Raw genomic sequence first — 17809 nt, 5'->3', positions numbered from 1 at the left:
TCCATTTATTCAAAGCAGGGAACTGTCTTACACCGTCGAGATAGACCATAAGACTCTGAGAGTGAGTGATTCAAGGCAGCCACTTTCCTTGAGTTTAGCAGTTTTCTCGAACGCCTCAGTGAGATAGCCGATGTGCTTTTGGCGTTTGGCTTCTCCATCTTCAGTTTTGCCGCATAATGACGTTCAGGTTCCTGAGCTGGCTGCATCTTTTCTTCGACTCGCTTGGTGAATGCCTGCAGTGCCTCGCTCGTCAGGTCCACGCCTTGCGAATGGTAACATACTTATCCCACGCTGCAGCCAAGAGAACATGATGGATCAACAGGTGTCGATATCGAAAACTGGACAGGAGAGGGTGGTGAATCCGGCAAGGAGAGAGACAAGCCGCTCTGGCCATGCTGAGAGGGGTCAACAGGGGTATATAGATATGTAGTTATATAATATATGTTGTACTCCACATTTCGTAGATAGGCCGAGAGCAGGGCCGTGTGCAGCAATACAGTCTGCACTACGGAGTACTCCGCCGGCGAATGTCATACAGCCCGCGTTAGAGCCGCTGCGGCTGCTGGCGACGTCGAGCGTCCATGATGGAACTTCTCGACTTTCTCGACTTTCTCGACTTTCTCGACTTTCCACGAGGTCGAGAGAGACTGCTTAGTCACGTGTATTAGTAAGACAGTAGTCAGCAATAATGTTTCATCACGTGCAGATCGCGCTAGCCTGATCTGGGCCGTCCACCCGCTTCTGCTGAGTCATGCCTGGCGCGTGCTTCTACACCCAATAGGAAGGCACGACCGCCAATTCAAGTCTCCACTTTGCGGGCCGAAGTAGCCCAAAGCGGCTAGCCAGGCACCCTCGCCCCACCCCCTTCGGCCCCATTGCCGCCCCTGATTGGCCCACCCGGGCTCCACCAGCGACATGCTGCGCCCGCCCTAGCCGCGGCCCTGGGCTCATTTCCCGCCCGTCCTCCGTCTTTTCTCTTCTGACAACACATCGCGATGTCTCATCCTCGCCTTCGTCCTCGTCTTCGCCCTCGCCCGCTGCTCGCCCTCGTCACTCGCTCGCTCGACGCTCTCGCCGTCTCTCGCTCTGCATCGTCGCCGCCGCCGTTGTCGTTGTCTCTCTCCTCTACCCGCTGTCCCGCTGCATCACCAACGGCGCCAGTCGAAGAGCCGCTGAGCGAGTGATGTCTGCCCTGATTTGATCTGGCCCGACTTTCGCAGCCGTCGTCGCTTCACACTCGTTTCAACGCCCAACCAACTTTCGACCGTTAAGACTGTTCTTATATTACTCCGTATTATTATTATTACTGCCGTCCAGCCTCGCCCCGGGATCCCCCCCGTCTTTCTCTTTCGTCGTCCTCACTCTTTCACCCTCCACTGTCACTCGTTTGATTCTGCTGCTGCGCAGCTGACCCTCGCTTTTCCTCCATTCACTTCCTCTATCTCTGCCTATCTCTCTCTCTCTATCTGTCTTTCTCTCTCTCTGTCTGTCTGTCTCTCGCGCGGGCTTGCTGGCCGCTCAGTCTGCACCGCAAACCGACCCCATCATGAACCCAGAATCCGGTATGTCTGGCCGTCATCGACTCGCTTCGCTGGCTTTGCTAACATCCGTGGATACAGCCATCTACGGGCGGAGCCCAAGTGCGCTCTTCCGTCGATGCGTCGTCAACTGCCCAACCGAGGCGCCGCCGTGTCCAACCTGCAAGGAGAAGGAGATATGCACTCTCACGGCCAAATCGTGCGAAGCCTGCGCTACCGCCATCTGCATCCCTGATCCCCTCGCCAACCAGCCGTCCGATGACTCGGGCTCTCCCACAGGCGCCATTGCTGGCGGTGTCGTCGGTGGCATTGCCCTCCTCGCCGCAATCCTCTTGACCTGGTGGTTCTGCGTCCGCCGCCGACGCAAGAACACTGAGATATGGCACGAAAAGACCAACGCCAGCAGCGTCGATGTCGACGGCAACAGCCAGAGGAGACAGTCTGCCGTCGGCTCCATCGCCTCCACCGTCCTCACCAGGGCCTCCAACGTCATCCAGATCGCATATATCCCCGGTGTCACGAACAGATCGGCTCCCGGCTCGCCAGACCTCATGGTCCCTCCCGTGCCTCCAATCCCATCTGCCGTCGCCAACGGCCAGAACCAGCACTTCTTCATGCCCGGCGACATCCGGGACTCCATGTGGTCTGGCATGACCGACGACGACGGCAAGAGCATCAGCCCCAGTCTCGCTCGCAGCAGTGTCGCCACGACCATCTACCGTCACAACGCCATTGTCAGCCCTGTCCCGGCCCAGGAGGCCTACCAAGCCAGGGCAAACATCGTCAGCGTCAAGTCAGGCACTAGCTCGTCCTCGCCTCAGTCGTCGCCCAAGGTGCCGGCCATCACGAACTCGCAGATCAACAAAGCCAACGCTGTCGCAGCCAAGCTTGGTGTCAGCTCCATCGTTGCTCGCAGCGCAGTTGCTAAGCCTATCAATGTTACGAAGGGCGGTCGCTCCAAGACGACGACCACGACCACTACTACTGCTACTTCTACCACCACTGCCCTCTCCGACAACAACTCATCACAAAACACTCCCAAAGTCACAGTCCAATCACCCGAACGTAATCCATCCACCGACAGTTCTAGCAGTGACTCTTCCAGCTCAAAGAACGATGCTACTTCCACGACTGACAAACATGGCACCGCCAAGGGGAAATCCCGCCAATCCGTCCAGTCTCTCGCAGTCACTGAAATAGACGACTCGCCAGACCAAAAACAAAGCCCGTTTGCCGACCCAATCGTTGAGGAAGAACCCATACCCTCTGGCTTGACTAGCGGACCGACCAGCCAGTCAAACCGAAGTGCAAGCCCTTTTGATGACAAGCATGAAGTTAAGGGGTAGACCAAGCCTACGCTTTACACCCCCCTCGCACGCTCTCACACATAAACACTCCTTCTTACGAACCCTCCTTCTACTTTGTCCTTTGCCCCTGGTGTCTTTGTTTTGTTCCTAGGACTGAAGCTTGTCCCCAAAATGGAACCTTTATGCGGCGTCTGTTAAAGGAATTGGTGGCCCCCGGTTTTCGTCTTCCTCTGTTGTTTAGTTCCCCTCCCTGATTTTTTTGCGTGCTTGTTCCTGTCCTTCTCCCCCAATATCAATGGCTTCCTTTTAATGTCTCCATACACTGTCTATTCCCACTACCCCTGTTTTGTGCCTTGGTGATATCTGGTCGAGCCCCGGCTCTCCTTGCCCGTGTAATAATGTTTCTTCAATCTGTACTATGAACGAAGGTTGGTCTACGATTCTATCTATACCTATTGTTATAACGTGTTTTCGCATCGTAGTCAGCTTTCACATCCCCATTTACTCAGAGCCTAGATCGATGCGGTAGTAAGCCTCCGGTCGCTGCCCTGGTCAAAGTCTCTGGCCGAAGGGATGACTTTAGACTCCCACACTTCGATCGCGAGATTCCCTTGCTCCACGGTCCCACCGGGACCCAGAAAGAACTTCGTCACAATTTGTTTGCGAAGGGGCTTGTCGGTGTAGGATCGAGGTATGGTTTCTCCCCTGCCTAGAACACGCAGCACAGTAGGCAGATAGCCGACTGGTAACGACGAGCCAGACAAAAGATCCTCACGCAACTTTGCAAGAGTCAGACCCTCTCCCTCAGCCTCAGGCTTCAGCCGCACTACCACTGCGATGTGTTCACCGACCGAAGCCTCCGGAGCTGGGACGGCATATGCCTCATCGACATAATGTAATCTCAATAGCTGCATCTCCAGCTCGGGGATCGGCACCTTATATGCATGATGCTTGATAACTACCGGCCCATGCAAAGAGAGTAAAAAGTTAGCATATCCCTGAAAGGCCACAGAAGAAAATCAGGGCATAGCCGGATAAAAGGGATACTTGCAGTCGTGCTTGAGCCGGCCATCAATGATATAAACTCCATTCGCAATATGGCCTCTATCTCCCGTCTTGTAGAAACCCTCAGCGTCAAAGACATCTTCTGTGGCTTTTGGATCTCCTAGGTAACTGATTGATTATTTGTGTTAACCAGAAGGTTACAACTAGCCAACTCCCGCAAGGCAGCAACTTACTGAGAAACCACCGTAGGCCCCTTAATCAGAAGCTCGCCGTGATCACCCTCAGACAGCTTCACCTCTAACTGGCCGTAAGGGGTTCCGACAGACCGCTATATAACACAGGCTGTTAATTAGCTCTTAATTTGCGTGCAGAATTAAATGGCCGTGGTGGTAATCTAACCTCGACATCCTCCTCAACGTCCGCCGCAGTACGAAGCCCACATCCTCCCATCTCGGCGGCAGAGTAAAGGTTCATTAAGGGGTGGCCGAATATCTCTCTCCAGAACTTGAGTACGGGAGGGAATATTGGTATCGCGCCAGCCATGGCCAACTTGACATCCCTTGCACCATGGCGATATGGCTCTAGCTCAGCGGGCGATAAACTACTCAACTCGTTAATATAGTACTTCATCATGCTCATCCACACGTTTGAATGGGCCATGAGGAAGGTAACACCGCCCTGTCGAAGCCGCTTCCAAGCCACCTCAGGCCTGCTAGGCTGGGAATCAAATATTTCGATTCTCACGCCATTTAACAACAGCTTTGTTGGGGGCCAGACACCGCCGATCCAGTTCATGGCTGTGATCATGGTGATGAATACATCATCAGGGCCACCATCTGGCATGGGGATATTGAAGAAATCCCGCGTTAGGACGACTCCTTTGGGCGGCCCTGTACTTCCAGACGTACCCAGAACGAGACTGGGGCGAGTAGGCTCAATTGTAAGACCCTCATTGATAGTGATATCAATATGACACGCGTGTTCTCCGTCGGTTGTATCCGCGGCAAACGATATGGGAACAAGGCCTAAGGAAGTCGACTGTTGAATCTCCAGCGCTTTCGATTCCAAGTTTGCTGCAAAAACAAGACATGTGGCCTCCGACTTGTTCTTGAATCGTGTAGCTTCGTCAACAGATACATTGGCAGCTATCGATTTCCACGAGTAGGCAGTTAGCGGTACTTGTATTTAGCAGATTGCTCTAGCGATAAAGGGCTGGCTGCCCACTCACACAACGGCACCACCGCTGCTCCTAGTGCCAGGATAGCAAAAAAGCCGACGAAGTAGCGGTAGCTACAAGGTGCAAGAAGCAAGATATACGGTTTCTGCTCATATACCATACCGTGCTGGTCAAGCATCCCCGCAGGTGCCGTACGCCTGACGGCAGCTCTGGTTGCCAGCACGTCGTTCACAAATTGAGAAGCACTCGCCTTGATGCCGGAATATGGGTCATCAATAGCAACATGGTCGTCTCCGAGTTGTAACAAGCCTAGAAGCTTGCCAAAGAAGGGCTCATTGGGCAGAGCCCTGTCTCGCTGTGGTAAAGTCTCGATCGCAGTCATTATAGATTGAAAATTGTCCGTGTACTGTAGTTATAGATAACTACTCAGTAGCCCTGGCTAACTATAGAATAGAAATCAAACTTCCTCCGTCTGGTTTCTGGCGACAAGAAGCACACAGTATTTCAATAATGATCGCACCCCTTCCATCTCGTGCGTGCAGACCTGGTCCAGGATGCAACGAGAGGGGCGGCTATCACGGTGTCACCCTTGTCACACTGGAAAGAGCGAAGGAATGACATGTACGGATAGGAAAGTCAGTACATGGCAGCATTGCCGCTTGTTGGTGGCCTTCATGGGTATATATGCATGGGTGCAGTCAAGGGACACACCTTCACGGTGTCGATGAACAAACCGCGGGTACGATCCCGGCTTCAAGGCTGAACGGGCTGAGCGACCTGTCATTTGCAGAAAAAGACATATATTCCTAAGCATGTCTCGCTTAAGGAGAGGAATCAGGAACAGGCACTAATCGTGGCGAAATCTGTACAGGAATATTCACACAGCCACTGAGCGTTGTTTTCGCCAACGGTCAGGCTGCCTTTTGTCTTTTTGTGCCTGCGAGTTTCCTCCCGCACCAACGACAACGACAACTGTTAGAGAGGAGTGTCAGGATCTCAGTTACGAGAGTGGGCCTGACAGAGGGTTTCATCGTCGTCTAGACCCATCCACCATTCCCTTGTCCTTGACATCCTCAACTGCCCTTTGTATTCTTATTTTTAATTTTTAATTTTTATTAGCTGAAAACAATGGACTTCTTATCCATATCGAGTACTAGGCGACTAATCTCTCGTAAATTACTGTTCCATGTGTGCAGGAAAAGACATATGATACCGTACGAAATACATAGTGCCGCCACGAGGCGCCGGCCAATCAGAGCGGGGCCCCGGTCTATTTTTAGACAGGGGCTTTGCGATTACTAAGATTACAGCACCTAAAAAAAAAACGACGACGACGACGACGACGAAACAGTAGCAAGCGCAGAGTACCGTAGCATCGCGATGAACGGGGGCAGAGAGAAGGCAGGGCGCAAGGTAGAACGACGCTGTACCTGTGCCCTGCTGGGCCAGCGCCAACTCCAACTCCAACTTCCAGCCGCCCTCGTCGTCCTGCAGAGACACTCTATGCGCCGGAGGTATTATTAGATGTTTCAGAGTGCTGACCTAAGCACGGCTACGCGGGTTCTTCCGAGCCGACAACCTTAAGTATCGGTACTTCCTATTCCATACAATCTGCGCGCTTAACGCAGGTACCACTACTTCTGCGCGCGTCTTTTCGGGACCCCTGCGAGACCTCATCCTCTCGCTGGGCTGGTTGCTCAGGGGGCTGTGAAAGAGGAAAAAAAAAAAAAAAAAAAGAAGGCAAAGGCAAAAAAGAAAGAAAAGGGAAAGGAAGCGCTGGACAGCCTCTCCAAGGCGTGTAGAACGTATTTCTTATTCTTCTTCTTCTCGCTGTCGCTCTGTCTTCAACTTCTTCTCCGTCTTTGTTTTCTTTTCTGCGGTGCCAACCTCGACTTCCGACTCTCCATTCTACTGCTACAGACTCCCCGTCGTCCGTCACTTGACACGAGGGTCGTGATCTGGAGTGCCAGCACCCTTTTTCACGCCTGCCTGTGTGACCGCTCTCTGCCTTGTCCATCTCGCTTCTCATTTACCAGCGTCAAACTCCTCTGACCGACCCTCGACCGTCCAACGACATCTGTTCTGCCATTCGTTGACCTGAAATCCGGCGCAGAGAAAGGTGATATATACCAAGAGAGTCGGCGAAAGGGGAGCCCTAAGAGCCCAAGAAGGAAGAGGGAAATTAAGTAGCGGTCGTCCGCGTTCGTTACCATGGCCTACCCGGGCCCCAGCTCGCCAGGAGGCTACAATGATGGCCACCGGCTGCAGGACATCACTCCCTCTGCAAGTGTAAGTTCCCGAATCATTCAACCATCACTTCCTCCATCCCCCAGACTGGCATCGGATAGAGCGTGGTATCGAGATCGTTTTTTTATCCTCGCTCTGCAGCACGTCTCTTTCATCCCCTTGCCTAGTCACTTGTTTCATGTTTGATGGTGAAATAAATGATGAAGAAAGTAAAATAATACACAAAAACACCGTCCTCCCTCTTTTTGCTCACCTCTCCCCATGCTTATTTGACATGTTTCTCTTCTAGCAATACCATCTGCCGCAGGAGGACGAGTCCTCTCGCTCGTTACTCAACCAGGGTCCCTACGGTGGCCCCTTTGACGACCCCCAACAACGCGGACACTCGCCCGTACGTCCCTCGTCGAAGTACAGTTTGACCGAATCCTACTCGACAGACGCTCCAGCTATGGCTCAATATCCACAGGATCAGATGCAGAATCCTGCTGCCGGCTTTGGGGTACCGGGACGCGTTCCTTCTCCCTATACCCGCAGCGAGACCTCTTCCACCGAGGCCTGGCGCCAGAGACAGGCTCCTCAACAAGGCAACCTCCGACGTTATGCCACCAGGAAGGTTAAGCTTGTCCAGGGCTCTGTCCTCAGTATTGACTACCCGGTGCCCAGTGCGATCCAGAACGCCGTCCAAGCCAAGTACCGCAACGACCTTGAGGGCGGCAGCGAAGAGTTTACCCATATGAGATGTGAGTTTATCACTACTCTTCCCATCGGGGTCCCTTGTTGAATGCAACCTATTCGTGCATAATCTTACACTTACTGTCTGTAGATACTGCTGCTACCTGTGATCCCAACGAGTTCACTCTTCACAATGGCTACAACCTGCGTCCAGCCATGTACAACCGCCATACTGAGCTGCTCATTGCCATTACCTACTACAACGAAGACAAGGTGCTCACTGCTCGTACCCTCCACGGTGTCATGCAGAATATCAGAGACATCGTCAACTTGAAGAAGTCCGAGTTCTGGAATAAGGGTGGTCCGGCCTGGCAAAAGATTGTTGTGGCTCTTATCTTCGACGGTATTGATCCCTGTGACAAGGACACTCTCGACCTCCTTGCGACTGTTGGAGTTTACCAGGATGGTGTCATGAAGAAAGATGTTGACGGAAAGGAGACCGTTGCTCACATTGTAAGTCAAGCAGCATGATTGGGTCTTTTTCTACTGGGATACGTGCTGATATATATACCTTGTAGTTCGAGTATACCACACAGCTCTCTGTAACTGCGAACCAGCAACTCATCCGCCCCCATGATGACAGTCCGTCCACCCTCCCACCTGTGCAGATGATGTTCTGCCTGAAGCAAAAGAACAGCAAGAAGATCAACTCCCACAGATGGCTCTTTAACGCTTTTGGCCGCATCCTTAACCCTGAAGTCTGTATCCTGCTCGATGCAGGTACCAAGCCAGGGTCAAAATCCTTGCTTGCCCTTTGGGAGGCCTTTTACAACGACAAGGATCTTGGTGGATCTTGTGGTGAGATTCACGCTATGTTGGGTAAAGGATGGAAGAACCTCCTCAATCCTCTTGTTGCCGCGCAAAACTTCGAGTATAAGATCAGTAACATTCTTGATAAGCCGCTAGAGAGTTCGTTTGGCTACGTCAGTGTGTTGCCTGGTGCTTTCTCGGCCTACCGATTCCGCGCCATCATGGGAAGACCGCTAGAACAGTACTTCCACGGTGACCACACTCTGTCCAAACAGCTCGGTCCCAAGGGTATTGAGGGCATGAACATCTTCAAGAAGAACATGTTTTTGGCTGAAGATCGTATTCTCTGTTTCGAACTTGTCGCCAAAGCTGGATCTAAGTGGCATCTTACATACGTCAAATCCTCCAAGGGTGAAACCGACGTTCCCGAAGGAGCTCCTGAATTTATCGGTCAGCGTCGTCGATGGCTCAATGGTTCGTTTGCCGCCAGTATCTACGCTCTCATGCACTTTGGCAGAATGTACAAGAGTGGTCATAACATCCTTCGCATGTTCTTCTTCCACATTCAAATGCTGTACAACACTTTCACTGTCTTTATGACCTGGTTTGCTCTCGGTATGTCTTTCCTCCCATGAATTCTTACCAGTCACAAATTAGTCCAGCGGCTAATGTGATAACACTTTCATAGCTTCGTACTGGCTTACTACAGCCGTCATCATGGACCTCGTTGGCAACCCTGGCCCGTCCAACGGCAACAGAGCTTTCCCATTTGGCAACAAAGTGACCCCTATCCTGAACACTCTGTTGAAATACGCGTACCTTGGCTTTTTGCTCCTACAGTTCATTCTTGCTCTCGGCAACAGACCCAAGGGGTAAGTCGCACCATACAACTCTGCCCTGTACCGCTCTCTTATCAACTCACTGACTTGATGAATTTCCAGTTCCAAACACTCGTACATCACCTCGTTCGTTCTTTTTGGTGTCATCCAATTGTATATCATCATTTTGTCCATGTACCTGGTTGCTCGAGCCTTCTCTGGCGGTACCTCCTTGTCGTTCGAAACCGATCATGGCCCCGTTGAGTTCTTGAAATCCTTCTTCGGCTCGTCCGGCCCCGGTATCATTGTCATCGCTCTCGCCGCTACCTTTGGACTCTACTTCATCGCCTCGTTCATGTACTGCGATCCATGGCACATGTTCACCTCTTTCCCGGCTTATCTGCTTATCATGTCCTCATACATCAACATTCTCATGGTCTACGCTTTCAGCAACTGGCACGATGTGTCCTGGGGTACCAAGGGATCTGACAAGGCCGATGCCCTACCATCCGTACAGACCGTGAAGGAGGACGGAAAATCAGCAACGATTGAAGAAGTCGACAAACCCCAGGCAGACATTGACAGTCAATTCGAAAGCACCGTCAAGCGCGCTCTGACCCCATATGTCGAACCCAAGGTGGATGAGAAAAAGACGCTCGAGGATTCGTACAAGAGTTTCCGTACCCGTTTGGTCTCATCCTGGCTCTTCTCCAATGCTATCCTCGCTGTTGCCATTACAAGCGACAAACTGACTGCTCTTGGTTTTACAGTATGTCCTACTCTTCATAACTTCATTCATATGCTATAGTGTTGTTCCATTGTCAACTAACCAATCCTGCAGTCACAAGCCACTGAACGTACCAGTCGATTCTTCCAGTCTCTCCTGTGGGCAACTGCGGCGCTGTCTCTTATTCGATTCATCGGAGCATGCTGGTTCCTTGGCAAATCCGGTATCATGTGCTGTTTCGCAAGAAGATAGTAGTGCTTTTAATACCTTGATTCCGATTAACGGCTTTTCTTTTCTGATTCTTCAAATACAGTTTCCCTTTTCTTTCAATTCTTTTCTATATTTTCTGCTTTTTCCTTTTTTCCTTTTTTTTTTACTCCCTATGTCTTCTCTTTTCCTCGGTTACTTCTTCTCCTATCTCCTTTCCTGTTTTTGCCCAGCTTATGCCAAATTCTATTCTAATGCCCATTCCTGACCTGGCCGGGGACGTGTCTTGTATTTTAGATGAATATTCTCTGTTATTTATGTACCTGACCATTTCTTCCCCATGTTTCAATTCTCCCTTCTCGCGTGGCCACTCTGTTCGTCTGCACCCGTGGCTGTCTATCTATCCTCTGGAGGCTCCTCAATCGGAAGTATGGTCTTCGATATCCTCCGGGCTCCATGAAAATATGCCAAATTGCACCCTTCCCCCATATACTATTTATCGAAGCGTCTTTCATATATATCCATACCAAACTCCAATTACATACCTTTGAGCACCTATGATAGAACACTCCCTGTGTTCTCTGCATCTGCCTCTGTAGATCAGATAACTAACCACATAGCTAACTAGTCCCTACGCCCAGAGTAAATTGGTGTCACACTATGTATGTACCAAGCCAACTACCGAAAGCTCATACACCCGACAATGCCGAGGGGTGATATAGGAGTAGCCTGCGCTGCAGACAGCGTTGCCCCCCGGTATGATACCATCCCCGACTCCCTGCTACCTAACTGTGCCTATGGCCTACCTAGGCCTTTCTCCTGCCCGACTCCCGTCCCGTCCATGACTTGTCACGTGCCCTTATCAGGCACCTGCAGCGCCTCGTTTTGCCCGCCAGAACAAAAAAAACATCCAAAACGTCTTTTTAGCCGCTTCAACGCAGCTTTCACATCCCCTTTTCTCCTTGTCCCTTGCAGTAAACTAGAGTATATACGCACCAGTGACGGGTATTTCCTCTGTTTACCTACTTTATTTGTCGACTTTCCTCCCCCATTCTGTGGCAGTTCCCGCTCATATCACTACTCTCCCGCTTATCGGTAAATACGACCCCCCGTACTGCTAGTATATTCCATATGCTAGAACCAGAATATACGGTGACCCTCAGTTAACATACTTGTTGAGGAAGTGTTATCAATAGACAAGCTTTGTGTATCCTGTTTACTGACTGCTCAAACACCTTTAGAACTGTATCTTCATACCCAACGCGCAGCACGCACCAGTATAACATATACTCCGTACACCGCCCGACCTTTGCTTCTCAACTCTGGTGCCCCAAAACCGGGAACGACGGCCAGAGTGATAAAGGCACCCGTAGCCATATCCGCAGTCTACTTCATCGTCAAGTTGGCTCTGGTTCACCGGACTATATTGACAAGGTTGCTGGGGGTTTTTTCTTGTCCTTTTCCGCCAACTGCATCTTCCCGCAATAATTCAAGATGTTGAAAATATGGTCTATGGTAGGACCTTCTGAGGGTTTTCACCCCCATATACATGCCTGTGCAGCCGGGCTGACTCTCAATAGAAACAGAAGCAGCAGCAAGCTGAGAACTCCGAAGGGGGCGGTGGTGCGGTAGAAACGAAAAAGAAGAAAAAGGTCACCGCATCTCAGCTACGAGTACAGCGCGGTATGTCTGTGATCCTGTGCCCATAATTTCGTCTTGATTCTCAACTGATGATAGGATTGCAGATCTCGCGGAACTCTCTCTTGGCAGCACGATGAAAATGACATTTCCTAATCCCGACGATATCTTAAACTTCATTCTAATCATCGAGCCAGACGAGGGCATGTACCGTGGCGGAACGTTTTCCTTCACCTTCACGATCAACCAGAATTTCCCGCACGATCCTCCAAAAGTAAAAGGCCAGCAAAAGATATATCACCCCAACATTGATCTTGAAGGAAATGTCTGTCTCAACATATTGAGAGAAGACTGGAAACCTGTGTTAAACTTGAATGCCGTCATTGTTGGACTACAGGTGCGTATATTCTAGCATCTTTCAAGCGCCACTTCTGGGTCACTAACAACCAGTGTAGTTCCTCTTTCTCGAGCCAAACGCCTCTGACCCTTTGAACAAAGAAGCAGCCGACGATTTGCGACTTAACCACGAAGGATTCAAGCGGAACGTTCGAACCGCCATGGCGGGGGGCACCATTAAAAATATACAGTACGATCGCGTTACACGATAAGCATGACCTCATGTATGCCATTAGCGAGATTCTCACCATTCATCCTGGTTTCTGGCATTGCTCCTTTCCCCTCGGTATAATTACCTTCTATAGAAATGTTCCACCCAGCATTCATTTATTTACGTTCCATCGAGTGAAACTATACTTCTACATATGTACGACATTGCAGGCTGTCAAAACAGATCGTACATATTTAGTACCACCTTATGCCGGAGATATTGGTAGTTAAAAATTAATAAAAGGGCAGGTGTAAAAAGTTGACATTCTATAGCGAAGTAGGATTCTTCCAGTATTTTTCAAAGTTCCCTTTTTATACAGTACACGATACGCAGCGCGGATGACTCTCCTCCATCTCCCATGTCAGGTTGGCGGACCGGCCAGTGTATCAAAATTCACAATGTAATGGTGTGCGGTAATTCACAAGTATACGGATAATGGCCGGATAGCGGTGGAAGGCTGCGAGGTCAAGAAGGGCTGAGCATGCGTAATGATTCAAGGTTCGTTGGTAGCGTGTCAGGTTTTTAAGAAGAGAGCTCCTCGGCACGCTGGGCTTCAAGTCGGGAGTAGAAGTTGTCACGGGCACGGACGCGCGGGAGGTGATAGCCTGTATCAGTAGGGATCAGATATCTGGCAATGAATCTTGACTACCGAAGCATAAGGAAGTGCACTACATACCGTACCACCAGAAGTAGCCACAGCTAACTCCAAGTCCTACAATTAAGGGATATATTAGACAGATATTCGAACCGAGGTGTTCAGAGTTGGATATATGTTTTGTCGATGGATCGAGATGCCTTCTCTCTCCCTCTTTAGGTAGTCACCGTCCTTCACTATGGTGGTCTTCCCTGGCAATTATCAGGTTTTGGACTTACCCAAGGCGGTGCTAAGATCAAGCACCAAGCCGCGGCGGAGCATCTACTCATCAGACATGACAATTAGCAAGTTTCTTCAGGACAGATGCCGGGCCATTCGGACGCAGGGCCTCCAGAAGAAGCCATAAAAGCTGCAAAAAAAGGCACGATGGGCCCTCTCGCGCGGCAAGGACGGCAAACTCCAGCACTTACTCCAGTAACGGGCTTCATAGCCATAACGCCAGCCATTGTGCAGCGCTGAGAATCGAGGTCAGGGCAGAGAAGGGTGGATGAATCGCAAGGGAGCAAAAGTTGGTCTGCGTCGTTGTTGAAAGTGTCTGAAGTGCGATCGGAAGTTGAAGTCGAAAGTCGAAGTTGATGGCAGGACGGATGGGTCACGTGATTCTCGTATGAGCCAACACAAGCAACACCAGAAAAGGCAGAAAAAGATTACGGCGACGGCGACGGCGACGGCGACGGCAGCATCAATAGCAAGTCGCATGAGTGAATGAATGGCTGTTAGCGAGAGCAAAAAGGGGCGTCATCTGCCCCGCGTCCGTCTTCCCATTGCCAGCCTGAATAATAATACCAACAATGAACACCTCACAGAAGTCCGGGTCCATCCATTGAATAACATCACGTGACTATTCTTCTTCCACCATTCCTCTGCCTGCGAAGTTCGAGATTCACGACATCCATCCGCATGCACCGCACGCAGACGGCGACGAGAAGGACACAGAGCAGAAGACAGCGAAGGATAAGAGCAGACGAGCGGCCTGAGCTGTTGGACATTACATCGCGCGCCCAAACAACTCCATCTTGCTCCGTTTGGTTCCCTGTGGACCGCTAATCAACTTTCGCTCAGATGGCCCAGACGAACCCGGCCCAGATGCCTCCCTCACCCCAGAGCTCTACAAAACGCCCGTCATTCGATGCGGATGGCGCCTCTCCAGCAAAGAGACAGCGACGATCATACCGGCGGCATCACTGTTTGCAGCGTTCCCACGACCTTCTTGCTGCTGGCGCAGAGACCTTGAATGATAGCACCTCCATTGATGCCCAGCTGAATGCGTCGATTGCGAGAGTGCTGGATGAGGCCGGATTTGATAACGTCGAGCCGGTAGTCTTGGACAGCTTCAGGAACAATGTCGAAGAGCGTGTGTTCCATCTAGCCTCTGCTGCCACCTGATAGCCTGTAAAAAACTAACCATCTCGTCTAGATATGCTTCACTTTCTATCCTACGTCCGGCAGTCGATGACATCCAGTCGGAGGGTGCAGCCCATACCACAGGACTTTGAACACGCATTACGCTACCACTCGATACGTGTAGACTCCCTTCAACCGCATCTCAAGGCATTCCCGCGGAGGATGCAGCCTACTACTACTACTACTACTCCCTCATCCAAACCAAGTCTCCCTACTCCCCCTCCAGAAGGTGCAGACGATGAAGACAAACCCATACCAGCGCGAAATTACGCCTTCTTGGGGCCTGAATTAAACTCCGGGGTCGGTGATCTGAAGAAAGCCTCCTATATACCCAAAAACTTCCCCAGTTTCCCAAGCAAACACACATATCAAGAGACCCCTGTATTCGCCACCAAGCGAGAAATCAACCCTGAAAAGATCCGAGAACGCGCAACGGAGGAAGGTCGATTGGGTGAGGAGGCCTTGCGCAAGCTCACACGTGCGGCGAGGGAGGGTCAGGGCAGCGGTCGGGCACACCGGGACAAGTTACTGTGGGGGCGCAAAAACGAGAGCATGGACAGCATGTTTGACAAGACACTGAAGGCATTGGCAAAGTCGACCTCTGCCTCCAAACAGGCCGATGGCTCCCTAGTGCTAGACCTTGGGCCGATTGTGAACAGTAACCGGGTTTATTGGCGCAAACCATCAGCTCCAGCTACCCGCCCCGACCCGCAGCGTATGACAATGGCTGCGGCGAGGGAAGCTGAATAGACTGGCTGGCCTGTCGTCAACCTCCAACAATCTTACTCTATCTTCTGCTTCTTCTCGGTTGCTCGTCCGTTGGATTAAACGGGTTGATACCGGTGGCTCGACACGGCCTTGACGTGACCTCATCCTGCACTCTTTGCTGTATTCGCCATTGACGCATGTTTCCTCAGTCTCCCATGTAAATAGATGAACAGTTTCATCATACGTAATCTCTAATCCTCGCTGTCTATAGCCTTGTCGATGCTGTTTTCTCCCATGCGGTTGTCTCAGCGGTAACTCCGTTGGCACATCTAGCGAGCGGTCGCCATCATCAGCACTATCCACAACGCAACGAAACAACAGGGAGGGAACCAAATAAATACCTTCGGAAGAGCCTCGTAAATGTTGTACACCTGACTACGCCGGGCTCCGGTGGCCCTGCGTCCGGCGGATTGCACGAGTACTGCGTCAGTTCGTAGAGAGGGCACTGAGCCAGGTCAATGGGGCCGCCCTTGCGAGCTTTCGCCCTGTAACCAACATGATAGCTCTGCAGGCGCTGAGGGAGCTCAGTAGCCGGCCATGACTCGACCTGAGGTGCCATTGATGAGTGCTGATCCCCGGGTCCGTGCAGGGTAGACGCTCGACGTCGAGTGTACAGACGTTGAAGTTGAGGCTCTTACGGCAGACTGGATGTTCGAACTAGTTATCGGGTCAAAATTCATTTCATATGGAGGAGCTAACCATTACTTATTTTCTAAAATTACGTAATTAAAGAATAAAGATATATTATTGGATAAGATAGAATAACTTAATTACTAAGTAATATACTCCTTTTTTTCGACCAACCGCAGCGGACCCTAGTCAACTTAACCCAATTAGGTAATTAACTTAGCTTCGAGCATCTGCTACATAACTAAACTACCGCAGACGACTGCACAGCCATCCACAAGGCAAGAGTTCAGAAGCTGTCATGGCTACGCGGGCTTTAGGGAAACGGGTTCGTGAAGAGACCCAGGAAGACACTCTGGAGGGCGTGAGCAATGACCGATTGAAACCTATAACTAATAACGAGCTAGTTACCCAAGCACCAGCTAACCGTGCCCACAGATCCTTCGCGATGTTAGGCGTAAATGCGGGAAGCATCCCCAAGGCCATATCGAGACAACTCCCGTGGGCGTCAGAGTGATTGATGACATGCTGCGCATCTTCCACAGACCGCCACATTCTCGCCCTGGAGGGCCTGATCACCACAAAGTGCTGGAGATTGCCGGCCCCAGACGAGGCCTGGGGAGGAGCAGCGGCAAGTCATCGCTACTATACTATATTGCTGCTGTAGGCATACTGCCGGCATCCTTCAACGGTATCCGCATAGGTGGACAGAACGGGGTCGTTGTCTTTCTGGACTCCCAGAACCATTTCAACGCTACCCGTCTACGCGACGTAGCTCTTCACTACGCGCGTGAGAAGATGTATGGGCAAAAGCAGAAGCAGCGCGGTGCTGGACCGCCTCCTCGCAAGCGGCTGAGAGAAGATGAGGAGGCTGAACTGCGGAAGATGGTGACAGACTGCCTGCAACATGTCCATGTTTTCAAACCTAGCTCGTCGGAATCAGTCGTGGCAACCCTACGATCCCTAGAGGAATACCTGCTTGACGTAACACGGCATCGTTCTGCTCCAAGGAAGCTCCATTCTATCATGCTGGATAGCACGTCCTCATTCTACTTCAAGGACAAACGCCAGGCACTTGTAGACAGCCTGCCAACGGAATTGCCTAAATTTCCCTGGACTGAACCTCCGCAGCTCTATCAAATCGTGCACTCAGCGAAGTACATTGTCTGGTGTCTGCGCCGGCTTCAAGACCGGTTTGCATGTACTGTTATCTACACCGTCATCGGCAGGAGGAGGGCTGACCTACACATTCCTAAGCCAAGCGGGTTTGGATATCCTGTTGAGCTTCTATATCCGCGTCCCAAGGTCATGTCCTTTATGCCCCATTTGCCTCATGCATGGAGATCCTATTCAACAATGCGACTAGTTGTCCGACGTGATGCAGTCCGCAAATTCTCTTCACGGTCCATCAAGGACGCCCTTCATCTTGGCCATCAGCGCAGTCTTGTAGTTGCACAGGGGAAATTTTCGGCATGGATTGACCCCTATGGCAAAGAGGACTGGCCATCATGGATCGGGCCGTCGATACAGAAATCAAAATGCAAAGGACGGTTTAATTATTTTGTCCATAAACGGGGCATTAACCTAGTGGAATGAGAAAAG

The 17809-nt window shown here is 51.1% G+C and overlaps 6 protein-coding genes across 6 annotated transcripts; 5 read left to right on the top strand and 1 right to left on the bottom strand.

The window, feature by feature from the left end:
- Positions 1–1546: 1546 nt before the first annotated feature.
- ARB_00728 (uncharacterized protein) lies at positions 1547–2884 on the top strand (the record flags this gene model as incomplete). The annotated part of the gene is made up of 1 exon (XM_003013136.1): positions 1547–2884. The coding sequence occupies one exon, from the start codon at positions 1547–1549 to the stop codon at positions 2882–2884; it is 1338 nt and encodes a 445-aa protein (XP_003013182.1).
- A 980-nt stretch (positions 2885–3864) lies between these two features.
- On the bottom strand, positions 3865–5409 carry ARB_00727 (AMP-binding enzyme, putative; the record flags this gene model as incomplete). The annotated part of the gene is made up of 4 exons (XM_003013135.1): positions 3865–4018; positions 4084–4178; positions 4250–4995; positions 5079–5409. 4 exons carry the CDS (start codon positions 5407–5409, stop codon positions 3865–3867), a joined length of 1326 nt encoding a protein of 441 aa, XP_003013181.1.
- Positions 5410–7722: 2313 nt separating this feature from the next.
- On the top strand, positions 7723–11059 carry ARB_00726 (chitin synthase C; the record flags this gene model as incomplete). The annotated part of the gene is made up of 7 exons (XM_003013134.1): positions 7723–8014; positions 8098–8459; positions 8525–9371; positions 9445–9628; positions 9698–10343; positions 10416–10531; positions 10615–11059. 7 exons carry the CDS (start codon positions 7723–7725, stop codon positions 11057–11059), a joined length of 2892 nt encoding a protein of 963 aa, XP_003013180.1.
- Positions 11060–12002: 943 nt separating this feature from the next.
- Positions 12003–12754, top strand: ARB_00725 (uncharacterized protein; the record flags this gene model as incomplete). Its single annotated transcript, XM_003013133.1, has 4 exons — positions 12003–12023; positions 12089–12191; positions 12254–12543; positions 12602–12754. 4 exons carry the CDS (start codon positions 12003–12005, stop codon positions 12752–12754), a joined length of 567 nt encoding a protein of 188 aa, XP_003013179.1.
- A 1716-nt stretch (positions 12755–14470) lies between these two features.
- ARB_00724 (bromodomain associated domain protein) lies at positions 14471–15562 on the top strand (the record flags this gene model as incomplete). The annotated part of the gene is made up of 2 exons (XM_003013132.1): positions 14471–14762; positions 14937–15562. The coding sequence occupies 2 exons, from the start codon at positions 14471–14473 to the stop codon at positions 15560–15562; spliced, it is 918 nt and encodes a 305-aa protein (XP_003013178.1).
- A 1170-nt stretch (positions 15563–16732) lies between these two features.
- On the top strand, positions 16733–17803 carry ARB_00723 (Rad51 family DNA repair protein, putative; the record flags this gene model as incomplete). The annotated part of the gene is made up of 1 exon (XM_003013131.1): positions 16733–17803. One exon carries the CDS (start codon positions 16733–16735, stop codon positions 17801–17803), a length of 1071 nt encoding a protein of 356 aa, XP_003013177.1.
- Positions 17804–17809: the final 6 nt, after the last annotated feature.

Source organism: Trichophyton benhamiae (genome assembly GCF_000151125.1).
Source record: "Trichophyton benhamiae CBS 112371 chromosome Unknown contig00142.0, whole genome shotgun sequence".
NCBI classification, from domain to species: domain Eukaryota; kingdom Fungi; phylum Ascomycota; class Eurotiomycetes; order Onygenales; family Arthrodermataceae; genus Trichophyton; species Trichophyton benhamiae.
Note: the sequence above shows the minus strand (reverse complement) of the source record. Positions and strands in the feature narration are given on the sequence as shown.